This window comes from Pelophylax lessonae (assembly GCF_965119305.1).
Source record: "Pelophylax lessonae genome assembly, chromosome: 4".
NCBI lineage: Eukaryota > Metazoa > Chordata > Amphibia > Anura > Ranidae > Pelophylax > Pelophylax lessonae.
The window spans coordinates 419,772,202-419,794,874 of record NC_138771.1 but is presented as its reverse complement, the minus strand read 5'-3'; the positions used below and the strand labels follow the sequence as shown (position 1 = coordinate 419,794,874).

At 41.5% G+C, this 22,673-nt stretch overlaps 1 protein-coding gene across 1 annotated transcript in view; it reads right to left on the bottom strand.

Moving 5' to 3' along the window:
* Window positions 1-643: 643 nt before the first annotated feature.
* ATP10B (ATPase phospholipid transporting 10B (putative)) overlaps window positions 644-22,673 on the bottom strand; it is a 147,604-nt gene continuing 125,574 nt past the window's right edge. The window contains exons 17-21 of the mRNA XM_082257175.1: window positions 10,025-10,225; window positions 9,537-9,617; window positions 6,229-6,333; window positions 3,720-3,904; window positions 644-1,856 (exon numbers count right to left, since the gene is read on the bottom strand). Coding sequence (XP_082113301.1) covers window positions 1,463-1,856; window positions 3,720-3,904; window positions 6,229-6,333; window positions 9,537-9,617; window positions 10,025-10,225 — 966 coding nt within the window. The 3' untranslated portion in view covers window positions 644-1,462. The remainder of the gene's footprint in view (window positions 1,857-3,719; window positions 3,905-6,228; window positions 6,334-9,536; window positions 9,618-10,024; window positions 10,226-22,673) is intronic.

The window sequence follows — 22,673 nt, the reverse complement described above, 5'->3', positions numbered from 1 at the left end:
AAAACTTATTTGGCATGTGCGGCTTGCAGGGAAAAATTGAATAGTTCCTACAATTGGCACTTTCTGTCTTTTGGTTTGGAACAAATGGGAACAACAGAAGAATGGAAAGGGCTGATTCCAATCTTCTTTATAAATCTTTTAATTAGTCTTTGAAAAATAATAAATGGAATCTGACTGGTTAATGTTGCTTATGCGCTCCAGTATGATGCAAGATTAGTTTGTTCAAAATGATAAATGTAACTAAAAACTTTGCCAGACCAATTTAATTATAGAATCATAGCTATTGTAAACTCTGGAACACAGTAATAAATGCAAAAGTTTTGTTTGTATAAAAGATAAAAACAAATTAAATAAAATACTCATAACATGACTAACAGAAACAGAATTCAAGTTAATAATATATGTACAATTATTTGTGCAAACTAGACATTAACATCTTTAACTACCCTACTTGCTAGGCAAGACAAATATTTTGGGTTCTTGGCAAACTGTAGTCCAAACTGGCCACCAAACTGTTCTGTGAAAGTGTATGTAAACGGTAGTTCTATGGCAGGAATATCACTGTAAAAAGCTTTCTCTTAGCAAGTGCCCATTTGTATAAGGTTATCAGGTCCTAGTTATCATAATAAGAATTAAAGTTGGCTGGAGGAGCTTACAGAATTCCACAATCTTTGATTATTCTAAAAGGAATAGCTCCAATCTTTTAAGGTAGTGTCATAGTTCACTGCCCTGCAATTCCTCATTTATACTTGTCCATCGCGGTGATGAGCAACCTCATGGGCCAATAGGACTGTGCAGGAGGCAAGAAGGGTCAGTTTTGGCACTGTCTGGAAGTTCTAGAGCTTTGCCTGTCAGAATGGCTGGTATTCAGAGAGGGCATTTTAGGCTACTGCAGGTATATAGTGCCTGCACATTATACTTGCAAATGTTTTGCACCCAAACTCCCTGTGTTCCACCTTTGTTCTCCATAAAGTTTTATGGAATTTGTTTATTGTATTATAGTATTTGTTTATTGCACTGCCTTTTCAGAGACTCATAAAAGCACCACCAGCCTCCAAACTGGCACAGATAGTAGTGGAAATGGGAAAGTATCTGCAAATGCATTCTGTAATCAAGAACTACAAAGGAAAGCACTAACTAAGCTGAAATATGATCATAGCAAATTTTTTGAACCATGTAGCATTACTGCTAATTGCACAATGCCAGCACCTTATAATGTTAGTCCCAAAACACATGTATGTAGATAAAAAAAGTTCACAGATTGATGTTTTTTCTTCATTTCATAAAAAATTTTATGTTGCAGCAGTCACTTTTTATCCAATTTGTCTCTAAATAACTTCACAGTTGAAGTAATAAAAGGCAGCATCTACCTCTGTTATCTTTCCCAATATGGGTTAACCAGCAGCCGAGTATTATGTACAAACACATTGGAAAATGTCCGGCTTTCCAATAAAGTCCAGGGTCAAACAGTCACCGTGCTAACTGATCTACGATGATTGGTTCTAGTAAAATCGTCTGAGTCCCTCAAAAGATCTGCCACACCTTTAGATGGGGTAGCAGCACTGGGCATAGGCTTTGGCCGATGTGACCTTGGAGTGTCCTTCCCTCTATGAGAGTTTTGCAGGCTGTCCTCATGGCTGGGTGAACATACATTGTGAAGCGCTCTTTCTGGAGTTGCTGGTAAACTGCTATTCAGGGTTACATTGCTAGGATTGGATGCCATTGCAACATTTCGGCTTCTCTCCCTCCACTCCTGTATTTTTAGTTCTCTTGCTTCTTTACTTAATTTATCAAGCTTGTGAGCTTCTGTAGTTGGAGCCACTTTACAAGTACCTCGCAGGACTGTGATAAAATACCTGTTTTAGAAATACAAAGATTGCAGTATAGTTAATATAAAGAAAAATTGTATAGTCAGTATTACTAAAAATCTGTGTCAGCTGGCTTTTATCTGCTTCAAACGGGTTTTGCATTTCTATTAACATCTATGGGAATACAAAACCGCTTGAAGAAAGTCAAATGCGGGTCGGAATGAGATCAACTGCAGGTCAGATATACCTGTAAATGGATTTAGAATGATCGTTCAGAATTCTTTGACAGGTGCAATTGACAGGCAGTTGTAGAAGCATTTCTAAATTATGTCAAATGAATACCATCCACATAACCCCAAAGCCTGTTGACACAAGCCCTTAGGCTGGCCACAGGTAGACGGGTCTTTTACTTTACTGAAAATCATGGACAGTGAACATTTTGCCACCCTTCAATGTTTCCTTTAGGCAATCTTGTGCTACAACCTTCACCTAACCCTAAATGACTGGCATTTGAAGTAAAAAAAAAAAAAATAAAAATCATACAACAAAATGTGATTTATAAAATATGCCATGATAAAATAAATAAATCAATCCTATCTAGTGCTTCAAATGATATGCTAGATACCTATACATCTACGGTATATCATCAATTGCAATATTGTATAACAATATGTACCATATGAATGAAAGAAATCAACAAATTGTGTATCACATTAGTATAAAAACAAATGACAGTGTCCATAATTTACATTTTCTAATAACCTTGTGCAATATGTGAAGCCATAAATATACACTGGTGCCAAATCAGTTGTGACCTCCACCTTTCCCAGTGGGCACACGCCCACCTTCTTAGATAGACTTTGCATCAAAAGAGCATGCCCTCTTGAAAGCCAGGACAGTTTTAACCATTAGAAAGATGGAATGAGGGATCAGCCATCCAGGAACACACAGGACAAAGTGTATTATTTATGCATTCACTGAAAATAGTTACCAGCATGCTTGTCCAAGTGGTTAACGTTTATTATGCAGTATATTGCAGCAGAAAAGCTTAATGCATTAGGATAAACCCTCTGTGTGCAGCAGCCCTCCTCAACCCCCCTAATACTTTCATTGCTGTCCAGCGATGTCCAAGAGTCCCTCGGCCATCCAGGATTCTCCCTCCTGATTGGATGAGACACAGCAGTGGCACCATTGGCTCCTGCAGCTGTCAATCAAAGACAGTTAGCCGACCAGGAGAGAGGGGGGGTGGGGCCAAACGGCAGCTCCGTGTCTGAACGGATACATAGAGCTGCAACTCAGCTTGGGTGCCCCCCATAGCAAGCTGCTTGCTGTGGGGGCACTCAATGGGAGGGAGGGGTCAGAAGTGCCAACAAGGGACCCGAGAAGAGGAGGATCTGAGCTCACTGTGCAAAACCAACTGCACAGAGAAGGTAAATATAAAGAGACTTTACAATCACTTTAAGAATATTCATTTTACTCCATAAAAGAGTTCATCCCTTTAACCACCACTGGTGTGTAATCTGAATTCATGGTTTTTTTATACATCAGGGCCACCTCAACTATCCCATTAAAGTCCACTATTTGGTCTTACACTTTATATATATTGTTGCTGCTCATGATGATAATTTTGCTTTATATAGTAGTATAAAACAATCTAATTTGTGTCACATGTGTTATATGCACTCTCAATGGCTTGAATTACATTACTGAAACTTCTTAAAATGAAAAAATATTAGGGGCATTATTAATCCTGATTGCATATATTTTGCCAACAATATGGCTACTGCTCAGAAATACTCCTCAGCACGACAGGTACACTATTAATACATTGTACATTATGCATGTACTACATACTTGTAGTTTTACAAGTGAAAGGCAATGGTGAACTGGAAATAATAAAAAAAATCTTACCTTGGTAAGAGAGCAATAACTGGTGTAATAATGCAGAGTAGGTAGAAAGGGGCTCCAGACATTTGTCTTTCCACAACCCAGTATGGACTTGGCACTTCACATGAAACACAAATGGCACTATAGGCCAATGAAACAACAAAATAGAGAACAACACTTGCAATCATTGTGATCCAGTGCACAACGGTCTGTAATATCAAAAAAAAAAAAAAGTCATCAGAACAAGTTTCAATTAAACTAAAGAAAAATTCAAGGTAGCAAGTGAAAGCATTGCTGTTATCCAGTAAAAGCATCAGCTGTGTTAAAGTCAAAAAGGTTCTTTACGTTTTTGTTAACTAAGTGCTTTGTAACCCCATGCAGACTAAGCACTCATTGTGCCAAGGAGTACAGTGGTACTTCTGTTGAAACTTGTCCTGAATGTTTGTACATTCAAACTTCTAGGGCTGTTTTGAATTTTATTGGTGGCTGAGGAAAATTCTTAGTAGTGGTTTTTCCTTTTTTTTTTTAATAACGTTTTCTGTGTGTGAAAGACAGTAAGGACAGTCTTCCAGCATTAGATGCTATTAAGAATCATTACACAGAAGAGAGAAGGATGCATTGATGCACTACAGCAAGTTCTGTATGAAAAACCATAACTTTAAGAGCAAAATCAAGTACCTGTATGTGATTTTGTAGATGGGTTCCAGGGGGCGTGCACGCGCCGCCGGAGCTGCCCTCCCGCTATGACTGGACACAACGGGAGCCAATCAGCGGGTCCGGCAGCCGCGATGGCCACCGGCCACCCGCGATCGTTCAGGAGAATGACAGAAAGGCGGTCTGCCTATGTAAACAAGGCAGACCGCCCTTCTGTCAGACAAGAAGATAGAGATCTTGTGTTCCTACTACCAAGGAACACAGATTTCTCTCTTCCTGCAGTCAGTCCATTCTCCTCCCAGTTAAAAAGCATTCCCTAGGAGCACACTTAACCCCTTGATCTGCCCTGATGTTAACCCCTTCCCTGCCAGTGTAATGTATACAGTAACAGTGCATATTTGTGTCACTGATCCCCAAAAAGTGTCAGTGTCAAATTTGTCCACTGCAATATCACAGTCCAGCTAAAAATCACTGATCGTGGCCATTACTAATAAAAACAATAAAAAAAATTAAAATTACATAAACGCTAGAACTTTTGCGCAAACCAATCAATATATGTTTTTTGGGGAATTTTTTTTACCAAAAATATGTAGCAGAATACAAATTGGCCTAAACTGATAAGGAAATTAGATTTTTTTACATTTTTTTTTCTTGGATGTGTTTTATAGTAGAAAGTAAAAAATATCGTTTTGTTTTTTTTCAAAATTGTCGGTCTTTGTTTATAACGCAAAAAATAAAAACCGCAGAAGTGATCAAATACCACCAAAAGAAAGCTCTATTTGTGGGGAAAAAAAATACATCAATTTTATTTTGATACAACGTCGCACAATTGTGGAATTGTTAGCTAAAGCAACACAGTGCAGTATCGCAAAAAATGGCCTGGTCATTAAGGGGGTAAAACCTTTCCGGAGCTGAAGTGGTTAATGTATCTCAATGTTTAATTTTCAGTTTTGACTGGAGTGTATGCCTTAAGAGACCATGTCATCAACTTAAAATAATTGCAGGGAAATGCAAAGAAGAGTGAGTATTTTAAAGGCTAAGTTCACCTTTGAAACATGTTACATCTTAGATCCATATTTATGGAGTAACATGCTCCAGCCCCCCCCCCTCACCAAGTGCCCACCCCCACCCCCTGTGACAGAGGACGGGGGTACCTCTCCTCCCACAGCTGCTATAACATTTAATATAACATTTAATATGGGCGCATCTGTGCAGGGCTCCACCCACACAGCCGTGTCATTCAGTCACAGCGATCTGTGAATGAATAAACTAAGAATCCCATCTAACATTATGGCAGATGGCTCGTAGTTCTATTTGGAATTTGAGTGTGAATTTGAGTGCGCTGATTAGGAAGAGTCAATTCCCTATCACAACCCCTGTCCCCTCTGCATGTCATCACTCTCTCCTCTCCTTGGGATGTCTAATTACTGTTTGTGCTGGACTAGCTCCTTTGCCCCTCCCTTCACCTCCCTACATTGTTTTTTATGTAGCTGCCAGGGAAAGGGGAGTTGTCATCAGAACAAGAAGAGAGTTTAAATTATCAAATGGATGTATGTTCTGGTGACAATTGTTTTGTCACTTTGGGGAGATTTCCTTTCATATCATCTTCCATTTCTAGGATAGGAAGAGAAAGGAAATCGGTATAACACAGATAGCAAAAATAACCTGATAGTGGTTTTTGCCCCACCTTACTTTATGCAAAACATTCACTCTTTATACACTAAATTTCTTCAATTTGAATATTTCTTGCGGAAAATAAATTCCCTCCTCATAATACTTTATAATATTGGGATGGTCTCATTCAGCATGAACATATTTAGATTTAGCAGAAAAGAAAACGTACAATCTAAAATTCGTATAACTGGAGTATAAAACGTACCCAATTTTTTATCTCAATGGCAAGATGTAAAATAATTGTAAGAAGGGCTACGGTGTTAATAGGCATGCCAAATGAAAGAAGGTCAATGTCAGATCTGTAGAATGCCTGAAACAAGATGAAGAAAGCAATTCAATTAGGAATTAGCGGAGGTAAATATGTATCTTGGCTGTTCTAAAATAAATATATAAAAACAGTAGTAAAACACAAATTACAATTTTTTTACAAGGTACTCAATTAAAGAAAGAGGTTGTTGCACAATATTAAATATTTCAGAGGCATAGATAGACAGCAGCAAGAGAGGATCTGAGAACCCTGCCATTGCAATACACAAAGATATGGCTAGGGAGACAAAGGTTATTCTCACGCTTTAGTACTGAAAACACTGAGATAAACTGGTACTATTTTTGCTTTTTGACTTGCTTGTATGTCATCCTTGATAAAAACTGCAGTTTCCATTAAAGCAAGACGATTTTCTGAAGGTTGGAAAAACCTGCAGATTTTCTGACCTCTATTTAAAGGAGTTCTCTAGGAGAAAGCAAAACAGCTGCCAAATGGTTCCATGTGTCAGCAGTACTGATCACTAATGTGTTTACTGTAATAAAAGTGGCCGGGAAGTTAGCAGATAATGAATTGCATGCATGGTATGCCTTTGAATTTTCAATCTGTTCCAGCAAACCTGACAAACACCAAGTTTGTTTTACCAAGGTCAGACAGCCAGTCTAGATTTGGCAACCCTGGCATTTTGCAAAATGACTGGTGATCTAAAAGCATTTTGATTACTGTGAGCTCAATAATTATTATATACAATTGATATAGCACCAACTGTTTGCATAGCAGTGAGCACCTCACAAAATACAGGGAGAAGTCCTGCTTTGAAGTTATAATTAAAATGATGTACATCTTGTGGAGTCAGACAACTGTACACTAAGCTTAGCAAACCTGCTTCATATAAAGAAATGGGGGATGCTCTATAAAGCTGCATATTATTCCAGCCTACAAATGTTAGGCTGTGATATAACCAACCAGAAAAAGAAGGTACCAAAGTACCGACCCCCAGGGGTTTTGAAGCAGCAAAAGTAGAAAAGTATAATGTAAGGACTATATCATTTACTTAAAAATACTTCTTTATTGGCAAATAAGGTATGAAAAACATTGATAAGACATTAAAAAAAACATCCCCACAAAGGGGAAGAGAGTATATTGTGAGCTCTGGTTACAGAAAATAACATGAGTTACAAATAACAATCGCACAAATGATCATCACACGTGGAAAAAAATACCCCAACGCGTTTCGACCTGTAAATGAAGGTCTTCTTCAGGGGGGTCTGTGACATCTGGAGATAACATATTATAATTACAATATATCTATGAAGCATCTCTGTGATAACAGATAGGTTTATATAGACATATATAATGTTTTTACCAGATAGGCAAAGTCAAACAAGGACCAGAGGTCAACAAAAAATGGCTACGACATCCTCTGGAGACATGGAGATGTGGGTTCCCTCACCACAGATGGTAGGACAGATGCACGGGGCTACAAGGAGTCACAAAGTGCCCGCCAGAGAGGGGCATAAACACCTGCCTGGAGAATAACATGTAGCTAATAAGAGCAAGTTACTGTATATCTCAATCTTAACTACAATGGGGGAGGGGGAGCGGAAAAAAGGGAAAGTAACAGAAAAGGGAGACAAAAAAGAAGAAAAAAAAGGAAAAGGGAAGGGAAAAGAAAAAGATGTAGGGACGGGAAGGGAAGGAAAACGTGGGGGACAAAAGAGGGAGGGGAGGGAGGGGGGGGGGCAAGATATATTGTAATTACAATATGTTCTCTCCAGACGTCACAGACCCCCCCCTGAAGAAGACCTTCATTTACAGGTCGAAACGCGTTGGAGTGTTTTTTTCCATGTGTGATGATCATTTGTGCGATTGTTATTTGTAACTCATGTTATTTTCTGTAACCAGAGCTCACAATATAATCTCTTCCCCTTTGCGGGGATGTTTTTTTTTTTAATGTCTTATCAATGTTTTTCATGCCTTGTTATTTGCCAATAAAGAAGTATTTTTTTTAAGTAAATGATATAGTCCTTATATCATTATTTTCTACTTTTGCTGCTTCAAAACCCCTGGGGGTCGGTACTTTGGTACCTTCTTTTTCTATTATCATTTGGGGTGTGCAGCCTCTCCAGTTTCAGTGTTGTTCTCCATTTGTGATATAACCAACCAAGCCAACTTTCAGCCTAGTGCAAATAGTTTTATTAATAATGTAAATAGTTTTAGTAATAGATGTAATTGTACTAAAAACATTGTTTTATGTAGCATTCAAGGACTTACATTTCTTGACTAAAAATACGCTTACCGTATGTAATTTGGGCTCCATTTTATAGGCTCCATTTCCTGCTTATTAGTATTTTACCATGTTGTGCTCTGATCGTCTTTTTATCATAGGAAGTTGACCACATAGGTTTTGTCTGATTAAAGACAATAGACTCTAGGTACTTCTTACTTGTGCCTTGTCAATTTGTGTTGACTGTGCATTTTAATGATAGGTCCATTTTAACTGGTTTATTGAGTTCAGTATTTGTTAATTTTGAATTAATAAACCATACAATATGCTAGCTGTACCACAATAGTACTAGTGGTGTTCGTAACTCTTGACACATGCCACTGTTTCAAATACGTATTTTACATGATCATTTAGAATTAGGTTGGAAGCTGATAATCATACCTGTGAACTTTTGGAAATTGTAATTCTAGGTAATTGCAGGTGAGGAGTAAAAATTGCAAATGAACCCTCTGCAAACTGCTATACACCCTTTTCTAGGAAACTTTACACAAAAAAGGGATTTTCAGTTCACGTACATTGCAATACATGTTTAAGCTGGCCAATTGTAGCATGGTAATTCCTCACTGGCCAGGCCCTACTCTGCTCTGGAAATGTAACATTTTTTCTCTATATTTTATGTATTTTATATTTACACTATTTAATATTTATTTAATTGAGCTGTCATTTCATTTAAATTTCACTAATTGGATGCTTAGGCATCTTACAACAGATGCTTTATATATTTATATTTTCTTTGGAAGTGCAGGAGATCACTTTAGCTTTATTTAGAAGTTACCAGGTTTGCTCATATTTATTTGATTATTTCTGAAATTTTAGAACCACTTGCAATGATCAATGGTCTGTAAATATTTATCAAATGTCTCTGATCAGCTTTAGGAATATTTCAGCAAAGTTTAAATCCAATCCAAAATATATTGTTTATCTACCAGAAAACTGAAATGTGTTAACTGGGTTCAAGACTCACCAAATAAGGGACAAAAAAGCAAACAAGACTCTGGTAGAAGGCATCTAGGATAGCAATCCAAAAGGTAGACATTGTGTATGACTGTAATACAAAGAAATATTCATGATTACAGATTTTATCAGGAAAAATTGTTCTCCACTAAAGAGTATACTGATTGTTTTGTGCACTTCTAGGCAGCATTTTAAGTACAATCTCAAGCCCCTGAATAAAGCGGGTCATAGTTGGATCAAAATTTGGTAAGTTCAACAGGGACTGCCCAATTTTTGATCCTCCATTCTCCTTGCTTTTTTCAATCAGCCGAAGATCTGTGGCTCCAATTGTTTTCCTAAAATCAATAGCTTCTACCATTTAACTCTTTGTAGGGTATAAATATAACCACATAAACTTTATGTGATAATGCCTTTATATGTCTATAAGTTCAAGGTATTGTCACTGAGCACACATAGGATAACAACAGAAGTGAATTCTATAAAACAGCTCTATGATACCTGTGAACGTTGACCACTTTTATAAAGTTCGGGCAAGCTCATTAGGGTCTCTGCAGAAACATCCTTGTCCATTACTCCAAAGACCAGCGGAGGTACAGAAGTGAAGAAGAGGTTGAAAAAAATCAACTGCCAGTAATCAATCATGGTAGCACCTGAGAAGCCACAGAAGAACTGGAACCAAAACAGTAAGTTGACATAAGCCTGCCAAGAAAAACACAAACATATTAATATACCTACATTTAAAGTAAACCTGTCATAAGAGTAAGTATGAAAACTGCTATTACCACCTTCTGGAAAGCTCCATTGGATGGCTGTTACACTGACCCACTTTGTCACTATTGTAGTCCTACAGCCAAAACCAATTTGTAGATTGGAAAGGTCAGAAAATAAGTCTATATCTGTGTTCTTGTTCAGGGTCAGTGACTCGAAAAAGTTAAATTAAGACATTTAGCATGGCATCATGCAGCTAGCATTTGAGAGAATTGACTGGCTGCAGTAAAACATGCAGTTTGTCCTCTTTCCATTAGATGTCAGTCTCTAACCACAGAGATGTTTATAGCACTGATACATGACAAGTACAGCGCCATTGAAAGGGGAAAGCTGTAGGTAAACTGCAGCATGAAATAAGGGAAGTAGACTGTGAAAGTGGTGGTTGCAAATCCTATGCTGTCCCTGGCTGCATTTGTTACACTGTGTTCCTGAGCTCATGAATGTGCACACTTTCACACATGCAAAAAAAAGTAACATACTAACTAGGGTTGAGCGGACACCTAGATGTCCGTGTTCGACGGGTTCGGCCGAACTTTAAAAAAAAGTCCGGGTCCGTGTCCCGGACTTTTACCGAACTTTTCCCGGACACTGAACCCCATTGAAGTCAATGGGGACCCGAACTTTAAGGCACTAAAATGGCTCTAAAACACCAATGGAAAGGGCTAGAGTGCTGCAAATGGCAGCAAAACGTAGTTAAGAGCATGGCAAGTGCTCTGCAAACAAATGTGGATAGGGAAATAACTTAAAACAACAAAAAAAAAACAGAAAAATAAAACAATGTTCTTCATCTCTGAAGGACGAGGCCCATATGGAGTAGGAGGGAGGTTGAGGTGGTGGTGGATGTGGCGGTGTCATAGGCGTGCGCACAGGGTGTGCCGGGTGTACCTGGGCACACCCTAATCACCTAGGGCACATAGCATTATCGCTCTGTTTGCCAGTGAGGAGATGGGAAAGATCCCCCTCGGACCTGCTCTGCTCTATTTCTCTTTGCCAGCAGGGAGAGTAATGTATCGGGGCCATGTACATGTAGGCAAACACATGCATGTGTATTTCAACTTTGGGGTGCACACCCTAATGCAATAGGCTGCGCACACCTATGGGCGGTGTAGGTGGAAGCGGCGGTGGAGGAGGACCAGGGCCGGATTAAGAGCATCATGGTCTTGGTGCTGAGGATTTTGAAGGGCCTTAAGGGCCGTGCCTTGGCATGCACCCAGAGGAGGAAGGGTGCAGCCATGCATGCCTAATTCAACATGGGATGCTGTCTCTGAAGCCCATAAACACATCCATGCATCGGCAACTGTCCCTCCTTGTCAGGCCTTCGCGCTGTGTGGGGAGGTTCTGAGGGTGCTGCCTGGGGAAGCGAGCATAGAAGCCAGACTTCTGTGTTTACAAGTGACAGAAGAGCGGTCACAGTGAATATGGCCAACCCAGGGCCTATATAAAAAGGTAGGGGCCTGGAGCTGCAGCTCCAATAGCCCCTACGTTAATCTGGCCCTGAGGAGGAGGACGAGGTAGCCAACACTGCTTCTTTTCACAAATTTTAAATGAGGGTACACCCCAAAAGAGTGAGAAAGAGCAAAAATGGAACAATGGGTGGGTAAGGTCGGTATCCATTGCTATTCTGCACAAGGTACGGAAAAGTCCCGTGGGATCCATGCCTGGTTCATTTTAATGAACGTGAGCTTGTCCACATTGTCTCTGGACAGGCGGCTGCGCTTGTCTGTTATAACGCCCCCAGCCGTGCTAAATACCCGTTCAGATAATACACTGGCTGCAGGGCACGCCAGCACCTCCATGGCGTAAAGGGCAAGCTCAGGCCATGTGCCCAATTTGGAGACCCAGAAGTTGAAGGGGGCAGACCCCTCATTAACTACATGTAGGCGTGTGCACACATACTGCTCCACCATGTTGGTAAAATGCTGCCTCCTGCTAAGACGTTCCATCTGAGCTGCTGGTGCTGCTGTTTGTTGTGGCGTGCTGACAAAGCTTTTCCACATTTCGGCCATGCTAACCCTGCCTTCTGAGGTGCTGGCGGTGCCCTGGTTGCGTTGGCGACCTCCTCCTCCTCCTCCTCTGCCTTGTGCTTCCACTGTGGCCTCGCTGTCAGATGGGAATGCCAGCAGCATCGCATCTACCAGCGTGCGCTTGTACTCGTGCATCTTGCGATCGCGCTCCAGTGAGTGAATTAAGGACGGTACGTTGTCCTTGAGGCGCTGTCATTCCGTCTGGTGGAGACGCCCAGTTTTAAAAAGCTTATGTCGGCATTTCAAAGGCCAATAATTGTGAAATGCTGGCATTCAGGGCCAGGGATCGCGGGTGGGTAGGGGGGTACTTCCTCTTCCTCTGAAGTGTTTGGGAGATGGAAAGCTGAACACTTCCACGGGACATTGTGGAGATGGTTGTTGGTGACCCAGGTGGTGGTGTTGCTGACAGATCGTCTGTTTGCGGGGTGGCAGGTGCCGGTATGACTACAGAGGTGGCTGGAGCGGCCGAGACTGCAGCAGAAGAGGAAGCAGGATGAGCCAGAGACGTTTTTTGGCTTTGAAGGTGTGTACTCCACTGCAGCTCGTGCTTTGCACTTAGATGCCTGATCATGCAGGTTGTGCTCAGGTTGAGAAGGTTTATGCCTCACTTCAGGCTCTGATTGCACAGGGTGCAAACCACTCGTGTCCTGTCATCAGCACATTTTCTAAAGAACTTCCACGCTAGAGAACTCTTTTGAGCTGACTTTGGTGCGCTCGTTCCCTTGCTGCGTTGGGCAGTAGCAGGCGTAGTGTCTAGGGCACGGCCGCTCCGCTTCTGCACCCTGCTCCCTCTTCAGCTGTGCTGGTGGCTCTGTGCGACCACCGCCTCTTCCTCCAAAATACTCAGGTCACCTGCATGACCTTCATTCCATGTGGGGTCGAGGACCTCATCGTCCTCCACATCATCTTCCACCCAGTCTTCACCCCTGCCCTCCCTGTCGGTCTCCACAATGCTGAACGCCGCAGCAGTTGGCACCTGCGTTTCGTCATCATCGGAGACGTGCTGTGATGGTCCTTCCATGTACTCATCTTGAGAAATAAGTGGTTGGGCATCGCTGCACTCAATCTCTTCCACTTCTGGGGCAGGGCTAGGTGGATGGCCCTGGGAAACCCTGCTGACAGAGTCCTCAAAAAGAATAAGAGACTGCTGTATGGCTTGGGGTTCAGACTGCTTGCCTGATTTGCAAGGGGGTGAGGTGAAAGACGGTTGGACATTGGCTGCAGGTGCCAACTCTGACCTTTCTGTAGTAGACTGGGTGGGAGACAATGTGAAGGAACTGGAGGCACTGTCAGCAGCAAACCAATCTACTATCGCCTCTCTGTGTTCTGGCCTCATCACTTCTAGAGGCGTATGATGCCCTACCAAATACTGCTGCAGGTTCTGTCGCCTACTCACACTTGAGGAAGGTGTTTCACTTGTGCGTGTAGCTGGCACAGATCGACCACGTCCTCTCCTTGCAACAGGAGCTCTAGCAGCAGCACCACGACCCCGGCCACGGCCCCTATTTGACGCTCTCCTCATATTTCTGAAATTTAAGATTTTGCCCTAGAAAGGTCTTCATTGAATAGCAGAACAAAAGAACAACAGTATCGCACGGGTGTATCTCACAGTCAAATATGCAAACTATGCCGCAATTTAATGTTTTTTACACCAAAAGGGTGTGTATTGAATAGCGGAATAGCATAAAAAACTGTGTATCTCACACGTACAAACACAGACTAGGCCCGATTAAATTTTTTCCTACCCTAAAGGGAGGATGAGGAAGAGGAGTATGGAACAGGCAGCACCCTCAAATCTTCAGAAGTATGAGATGAACCTCAAAAACTTGGAAAGGTGGATCTCACACGTACCGACACAGACTATTCCACAATTTAATTGATCCCCAAAGGTTTTTATTGAATAGCGGAATGGGAAATATGATCAAAAAAAGTGTATGTATCTCACACGTACAGAAGCACACTAGGCCCCAATTACTATTGTTTGTACACCTAAAAGGATGGATGAGGAGGAGGAGGAGTATGGAACAGGCAGCACCCTCAAATCTTCAGAAGTATGAGATGAACCTCAAAAACTTGGAAAGGTGGATCTCACACGTACCGACACAGACTATTCCGCAATTTAATTGATCCCCAAAGGTTTTTATTGAATAGCGGAATAGGAAATATGATCAAAAAAAGTGTATGTATCTCACACGTACAGAAGCACACTAGGCCCCAATTACTATTGTTTGTACACCTAAAAGGATGGAGGAGGAGGAGGAGTATGGAACAGGCAGCACCCTCAAAGCTTCAGAAGTATGAGATGAACCCCAAAAACTTGGAAAGGTGGATCTCACACGTACCGACACAGACTATTCCGCAATTTAATTGATCCCCAAAGGTTTTTATTGAATAGCGGAATAGGAAATATGATCAAAAAAAGTATGTATCTCACACGTACAGAAGCACACTAGGCCCCAATTACTATTGTTTGTACACCTAAAAGGATGGAGGAGGAGGAGGAGGAGGAGTATGGAACAGGCAGCACCCTCAAAGCTTCAGAAGTATGAGATGAACCCCAAAAACTTGGAAAGGTGGATCTCACACGTACCGACACAGACTATTCCGCAATTTAATTGATCCCCAAAGGTTTTTATTGAATAGCGGAATAGGAAATATGATCAAAAAAAGTGTATGTATCTCACACGTACAGAAGCACACTAGGCCCCAATTACTATTGTTTGTACACCTAAAAGGATGGAGGAGGAGGAGGAGGAGTATGGAACAGGCAGCACCCTCAAAGCTTCAGAAGTATGAGATGAACCCCAAAAACTTGGAAAGGTGGATCTCACACGTACCGACACAGACTATTCCGCAATTTAATTGATCCCCAAAGGTTTTTATTGAATAGCGGAATAGGAAATATGATCAAAAAAAGTGTATGTATCTCACACGTACAGAAGCACACTAGGCCCCAATTACTGTTGTTTGTACACCTAAAAGGATGGAGGAGGAGGAGGAGTATGGAACAGGCAGCACCCTCAAATCTTCAGAAGTATGAGATTGTGTTCACTGTACCCCACAAAGATTGTGTTCACTGCACCCCAAAAGGATTGTCTTCACTGCACCCCACAAAGATTGTGTTCACTGTAATCCACAAAGATTGTGTTCACTGTACCCCCCAAAGATTTTGTTCACTGCACCCCACAAAGATTGTGTTCACTGTACCCCACAAAGATTTTGTTCACTGCACCCCACAAGGATTGTCTTCACTGCACCCCACAAGGATTGTCTTCACTGCACCCCACAAGGATTGTCTTCACTGCACCCCACAAAGATTGTGTTCACTGTACCCCACAAAGATTGTGTTCACTGCACCCCAAAAGGATTGTCTTCACTGCACCCCACAAAGATTGTGTTCACTGTACCCCACAAGGATTGTCTTCACTGCACCCCACAAGGATTGTCTTCACTGCACCCCACAAAGATTGTGTTCACTGTACCCCACAAAGATTGTGTTCACTGCACCCCAAAAGGATTGTCTTCACTGCACCCCACAAAGATTGTGTTCACTGTACCCCACAAAGATTGTGCTCACTGTACCCCCCAAAGATTTTGTTCACTGCACCCCACAAGGATTGTCTTCACTGCACCCCACAAGGATTGTCTTCAATGCACCCCACAAAGATTGTGTTCACTGTACCCCAAAAGGATTGTCTTCACTGCACCCCACAAAGATTGTGTTCACTGTACCCCACAAGGATTGTCTTCACTGCACCCCACAAGGATTGTCTTCACTGCACCCCACAAAGATTGTGTTCACTGTACCCCACAAAGATTGTGTTCACTGCACCCCAAAAGGATTGTCTTCACTGCACCCCACAAAGATTGTGTTCACTGTACCCCACAAAGATTGTGCTCACTGTACCCCCCAAAGATTTTGTTCACTGCACCCCACAAGGATTGTCTTCACTGCACCCCACAAGGATTGTCTTCACTGCACCCCACAAAGATTGTGTTCACTGTACCCCAAAAGGATTGTCTTCACTGCACCCCACAAAGATTGTGTTCACTGTACCCCACAAAGATTGTGTTCACTGTACCCCACAAGGATTGTCTTCACTGCACCCCACAAGGATTGTCTTCACTGCACCACAAAAGGATTGTCTTCACTGCACCACAAAAGGATTGTCTTCACTGCACCCCACAAAGATTGTGTTCACTGTACCCCACAAAGATTGTGTTCACTGTACCCCACAAAGATTTTGTTCACTGCACCCCACAAAGATTGTGTTCACTGCACCCCAAAAGGATTGTCTTCACTGCACCCCACAAAGATTGTGTTCACTGTACCCCACAAGGATTGTCTTCACTGCACCCCACAAAGATTGTGTTCACTGTACCCCACAAAGATTGTGTTCACTGTACCCCCCAAAGATTTTGTTCACTGCACCCCACAAGGATTGTCTTCACTGCACCCCACAAGGATTGTGTTCACTGCACCCCACAAGGATTGTGTTCACTGTACCCCACAAAGATTGTGTTCACTGTACCCCCCAAAGATTGTGTTCACTGTACCCCCCAAAGATTTTGTTCACTGCACCCCACAAGGATTGTCTTCACTGCACCCCACAAGGATTGTCTTCACTGCACCCCACAAAGATTGTGTTCACTGTACCCCACAAGGATTGTGTTCACTGTACCCCACAAAGATTTTGTTCACTGCACCCCACAAAAGATTGTGTTCACTGCACCCCAAAAGGATTGTCTTCACTGCACCCCACAAAGATTGTGTTCACTGTACCCCACAAGGATTGTCTTCACTGCACCCCACAAAGATTGTGGTCACTGTACCCCCCAAAGATTTTGTTCACTGCACCCCACAAGGATTGTCTTCACTGCACCCCACAAAGATTGTGTTCACTGTACCCCACAAAGATTGTGTTCACTGTACCCCACAACGATTTTGTTCACTGCACCCCACAACTATTGTGTTCACTGCACCCCAAAAGGATTGTCTTCACTGCACTCCAAAAGGATTGTCTTCACTGCACCCCACAAAGATTGTGTTCACTGTACCCCACAAAGATTGTGTTCACTGTACCCCCCAAAGATTTTGTTTACTGCACCCCACAAGGATTGTCTTCACTGCACCCCACAAAGATTGTGTTCACTGTACCCCACAAAGATTGTGTTCACTATACCCCCCAAAGATTTTGTTCACTGCACCCCACAAGGATTGTCTTCACTGCACCCCACAAGGATTGTCTTCACTGCACCCCACAAAGATTGTGTTCACTGTACCCCACAAAGATTTTGTTCACTGTACCCCACAAAGATTTTGTTCACTGTACCCCACAAAGATTGTGTTCACTGTACCCCACAAAGATTTTGTTCACTGCACCCCACAAAGATTGTGTTCACTGCACCCCAAAAGGATTGTCATCACTGCACCCCACAAAGATTGTGTTCACTGTACCCCACAAGGATTGTCTTCACTGCACCCACAAGGATTGTCTTCACTGCACCCCACAAAGATTGTGTTCACTGTACCCCACAAAGATTTTGTTCACTGCACCCCAAAAGGATTATGTTCACTGCACCCCAAAAAGATTGTGTTCACTGCAGCCCACACACAGAAAAATGGATGTGGATCACTGACACCTGCCTATCTCCTATCCCACACCACACAGCAATATCGATTGTAGTTTGTAGAACACACTGACCCTATAATTCAGCAGACTCTATCCCTAAAATGCCTACAACTTGCCCTGCCTAAACACTCCGACCTGACCCTAAATTCTATCCGGACACCAATTCGTTTTCCCTGCCTGTCTTTCCCTAATCAGCAGCCAGCACGTATGTGTGCTCTGTCCCTGAGCTAAGCAGCAGAATGACGCCGCTGCGGCTGCCTCAAACTTATAAAGACTTGGTCACATGCTTCAGACGGCCAATCACAGCTACTCATACATTTGCAGGCATGGCTGGGATAGCTTAAGGCACACCAGTTAAACGATTGTTGATTGGCTGTTGAAAGCCCGCCATGAAAAGAGCGCCAAAACATGCAAAACCCGGAAATAAAACGACCGAACACTGATTTTTTACCCGAACATACAGTAAAGTGTCCGTGTCCGTGTTCGGGTAACAAAAATCCAATTATTCGGTACGAACACGAATAATACAGTCCGTGTTCGCTCAACACTAAAGCCCCGTACACACGTACCGATGGTCGGCTTACAAATGTTCCTCTTTTCTCCCCGGGATGTCGGTGTCTGCTGAAAAGTGCAAAGACAGCACAAGGACAGCACAAGAATTTTGTCCGCCGACTGCAGAAGTGATGTCATGTAATGGTTAACTTTCCCTGTGTTTTCTATTTTCTGAGCATGCCCAGTCTTGCAAATCTGCGGTCTGTCGGCCGAATTGTGTACTGACAGGCGAACAATCGTCCGTTCTGGTGTCGGCATACAAATATTTTCATGTTTGCACGAAAGACTTTTGTCCGCGGATTGTGCGCAGACATCTGTCGGAGGCACCATACTAACACGCGTACAATCGGCAGATCCTTCGTCCACCGACGTTTGTATGCCGACGATCGGTACGTGTGTACGGGCCTTAATACTAACAGAAATACTGCAGCTGTCAAGACTGGTCTTCTTTTAAAAATGATAGTTTACTGGTCAATTCTGATCTTCGTATTTTCAATCACTTTTCAGAAACATTAACATTAACATTGTTAAAACTAAACTCCAGGAATGATCTTTATTACATAATTACACTGGTCCAACTTGGCACAATGTAAGTATGTACTTACCAAATCTGATGGGTTGCTAGGAAAGTTTGACAATCACTGTAGTAGTCGTCATGACTACAGTGATGGTTGCATTCCCTGTTGTACTGTACAAGCAGCTTCCCCTCTGCACAATGACCATAACCTAATGTTTCTAACAGTTATAAAAAGACACTCATGGTACCAACACAACACCATGATGGCATTTTTGGTGTTCTTTAACCTTCATTATCAAATCGAAGAAGGATACTGTAACATTTAGAGAATTTATATATATATATATATATATACACACACACACACACACACACATATTATATACACACATACACAGTATCTCACAAAAGTGAGTACACCCCTCACATTTTTGTAAATATTAGATTATATCTTTTCATGTGACAACACTGAAGAAAAGACACTTTTCTACAATGTAAAGTAGTGAGTGTAAAGCTTGTATAACAGTGTAAAATGTGCTGTCCCCTCAAAAAAACTCAACACAGCCATTATTGTCTAAACCACTGGCAACAAAAAGTGATTACCCCCCCCCCCCCCCTAAGTAAAAATCGCCAAATTGGGTCCAAAGTGTCAATATTTTTTGTGGCCACCATTATTTTCAAACACTGCCTGAACCCTCTTGGGCATGGAGTTAACCAAAGCTTCACAGGTTGCCACTGGAGTCATCTTCCACTCCTCCGTGACAACATCAAGAAGCTGGTGGATGTTAGAGACCTTGCGCTCCTACACCTTCCATTTGAGGATTCTCCACAGATAATCAATATGGATTATGTCTGGAGACATGCTTGGCCAGTCCATCACCTTTACCCTCAGCTTCTTTAGCAAGGCAGTAATCATCTTGGAGGTGTGTTTGGGGTTATGTTGGAATACTGCCCCTGTGGCCCAATCTCTGAAGGGAGGGGATCATGCTCTGCTTCAGTATGTCACAGTATTTGTTGGCATTCTTGATTCCCTCAATGAACTGTAGCTCCCCAGTGCCGACAACACGCATCCACTCCCACCACCATGCTTGACTGTAGGCAAGATGCATTTGTCTTTGTACTCCTCATCTGGTTGCTGCCACACACGCTTGACACCATCTTAACCAAATAAGTTTTATCTTGGTCTCATCAGACCACAGGACATGGTTCCAGTAATTCATGTCCTTAATCTGTTTGTCTTCAGCAAACTGTTTGCACGCTTTTTTTGCATCATCTTTAGAAGAGGCTTCCTTCTGGGATAACAGCCATGCAGACCAATTTGATGCAAAGTGCGGCGTATGGTCTGAGCACTGACAGGCTGACCCCCCACCCCCCCCACCCCTTCAACCTCTGAAGTAATGCTGGCAGCACTAATATGTCTATTTCCCAAAGACAATCTCTGGATATGACGCTGAGCACGTGCACTCAACTCCTTTGGTCGATCATGGCGAGGCCTGTCCTGAGTGGAACCTGTCCTGCTAAACCTCTGTATGGTCTTGGCCACCATGCTGCAGTTCAGTTTCAGGGTCTTTAAAATCTTCTTATAGCCTAGGCCATCTTTATGTAGAGCAACAATTTTTTTTTTTTTTTTCAGATCCTCAGAGTTCTTTGCCATGAGGTCCCATGTTGAACTTTCAGTGACCAGTATGAGAGAGTGAGAGTGATAACATCAAACTTAACACACCTGCTCCCTATTTACACCTGAGACCTTGAAACACTAATGAGTCACACGACACCGAGGAGGGAAAAGGGCTAATTGGGCCCAATTTGGACATTGTCACTTAGGGATGTGCTCACTTTTGTTGCCAGCGGTTTAGACATTAATGGCTGTGTGTTGAGTTATTTTGAGGGGACAACACATTTACACTGCTATACAAGTTGTACAGTTACTACCTTACATTGTAGCAAAGTGTAATTTCTTCAGTGTTGTCACATGAAAAGATATAATAAAATATTTACAAAATGTGAAGGGTGTACTCAGGTTTGTGAGATACTGTGTGTATATATACATATATATATATATAATCTTGGTGTGCATTTGGTCTATTTCCTGAATATGTTAATGTTTGTTCATTAAACAAAACAGGAGGGAAAAAGGTAAAAATTTGGTCAGCATTTCATTGTGACTTATGACCAAATTTCATGACCTACAAAATGTTCCAAAATGCAGTAAAAAAACAATTAATGGGAAAACAGCATTTTGTAATGCTCATGCGCACCATGGAAGCTTTTCCCACATACATCTGGCCTTAACTGCAAATCCAATGTGCACGATCCATAAAAAAGATGCATTGAATCTCAATCTAGAAACCTATTTTTCTTTTATGATGACCCTGTTTTTCTTCAGGGTTTAGAAACAAGCCAATATTTTCAGAATTTTGCAATTAAAAATAAAAAGAAATAACTTCATTTTATACACAAGTCATTGACAAATTAATGGATATAATAATTATATGAATTATAGGATTAATTATATTTTTCAATTGTATTAGTTGCAGACAGACACAAATATATTAAACTTTAATTCAATATTTGAATTAAACTTTAATGCAAAATTAAACTTTAATCTCTTTTTATTTACAATTTCTTCTCATTACAATGACACATTAAAATCTCTTTATTTACCAAATGGTGTTCTTTTATTCCACTTTTTTGCTTTAAATTTAAAAAATGTTGGACTGCTACATCAGAGCAGTTCATTAATTCAGTTTGATGATTTGCAGAAATTGTACCATTTGCATTTTAAAATTTTAAGGAAAAAAAAAAAAAACTGTTAAAGCAAAGAAAAAAAAAAAAGGATGCCAACACAAACATAAGCTAATATAATTTCATGTTACATCTTCGTACATTTTCCTATATTAACAATGTTTGTGAGAGTTGACTGTAGCATCATAAATAATATGTTATGTATGCAAATTGTTAGCACTAACTTAATTTGATGGATGCTATAATCAATTAGTAGCTATATTATGAGATTACTCATACTGTAGAGATGAAGAATAAGGAAATTCATCTTGTTGTCTCAGACAGGTGTACATCATTATGAAGGAATTTCTTACAGGTGTCTCTTATAAAGCTTCTCTCCAATCCAAATATTTCAGAGAGCTGTCAATCTACATGCAGTTTTGTTCACAGGCAAACAAGGCTGTACGGGCTGAAACCTGGGCCATTTCTCAACACAATGGTCCTCTTAGGTTTTATGTTTTGCAAATTATTCATGCATAAGTGTTTACTCAAGAAATTTACAATAGTTTTAAATGTATCAGTGACCCCTTTGCTTGCAGCCATGGATAGCTAACTGAATGGTTTTCCAAAGATGTGCAATAGATTTTCTAATGAACTTGACATATTTCCACTTAAAAAATTCCTAAGAAGTGGTCAGGGGTCAATGATATATTGGCACAATGGTTTTTGAGCATCTAAAGGAGGAGTCTTTGAATCAAGATGCAGTGACAATGGAGTGATGTATTGCCAGCAACAGGATCGCTAGTATGATATGCCTCTTACAGTACATTTTTCTCAAAATGTCTCATTGCTCCTGTTTTGCACTTCCTTTCTGTCTGGAAGAATCAATACCGCTTACCCAGAGAGGCAGTGAGGAAAGCACCACTGAG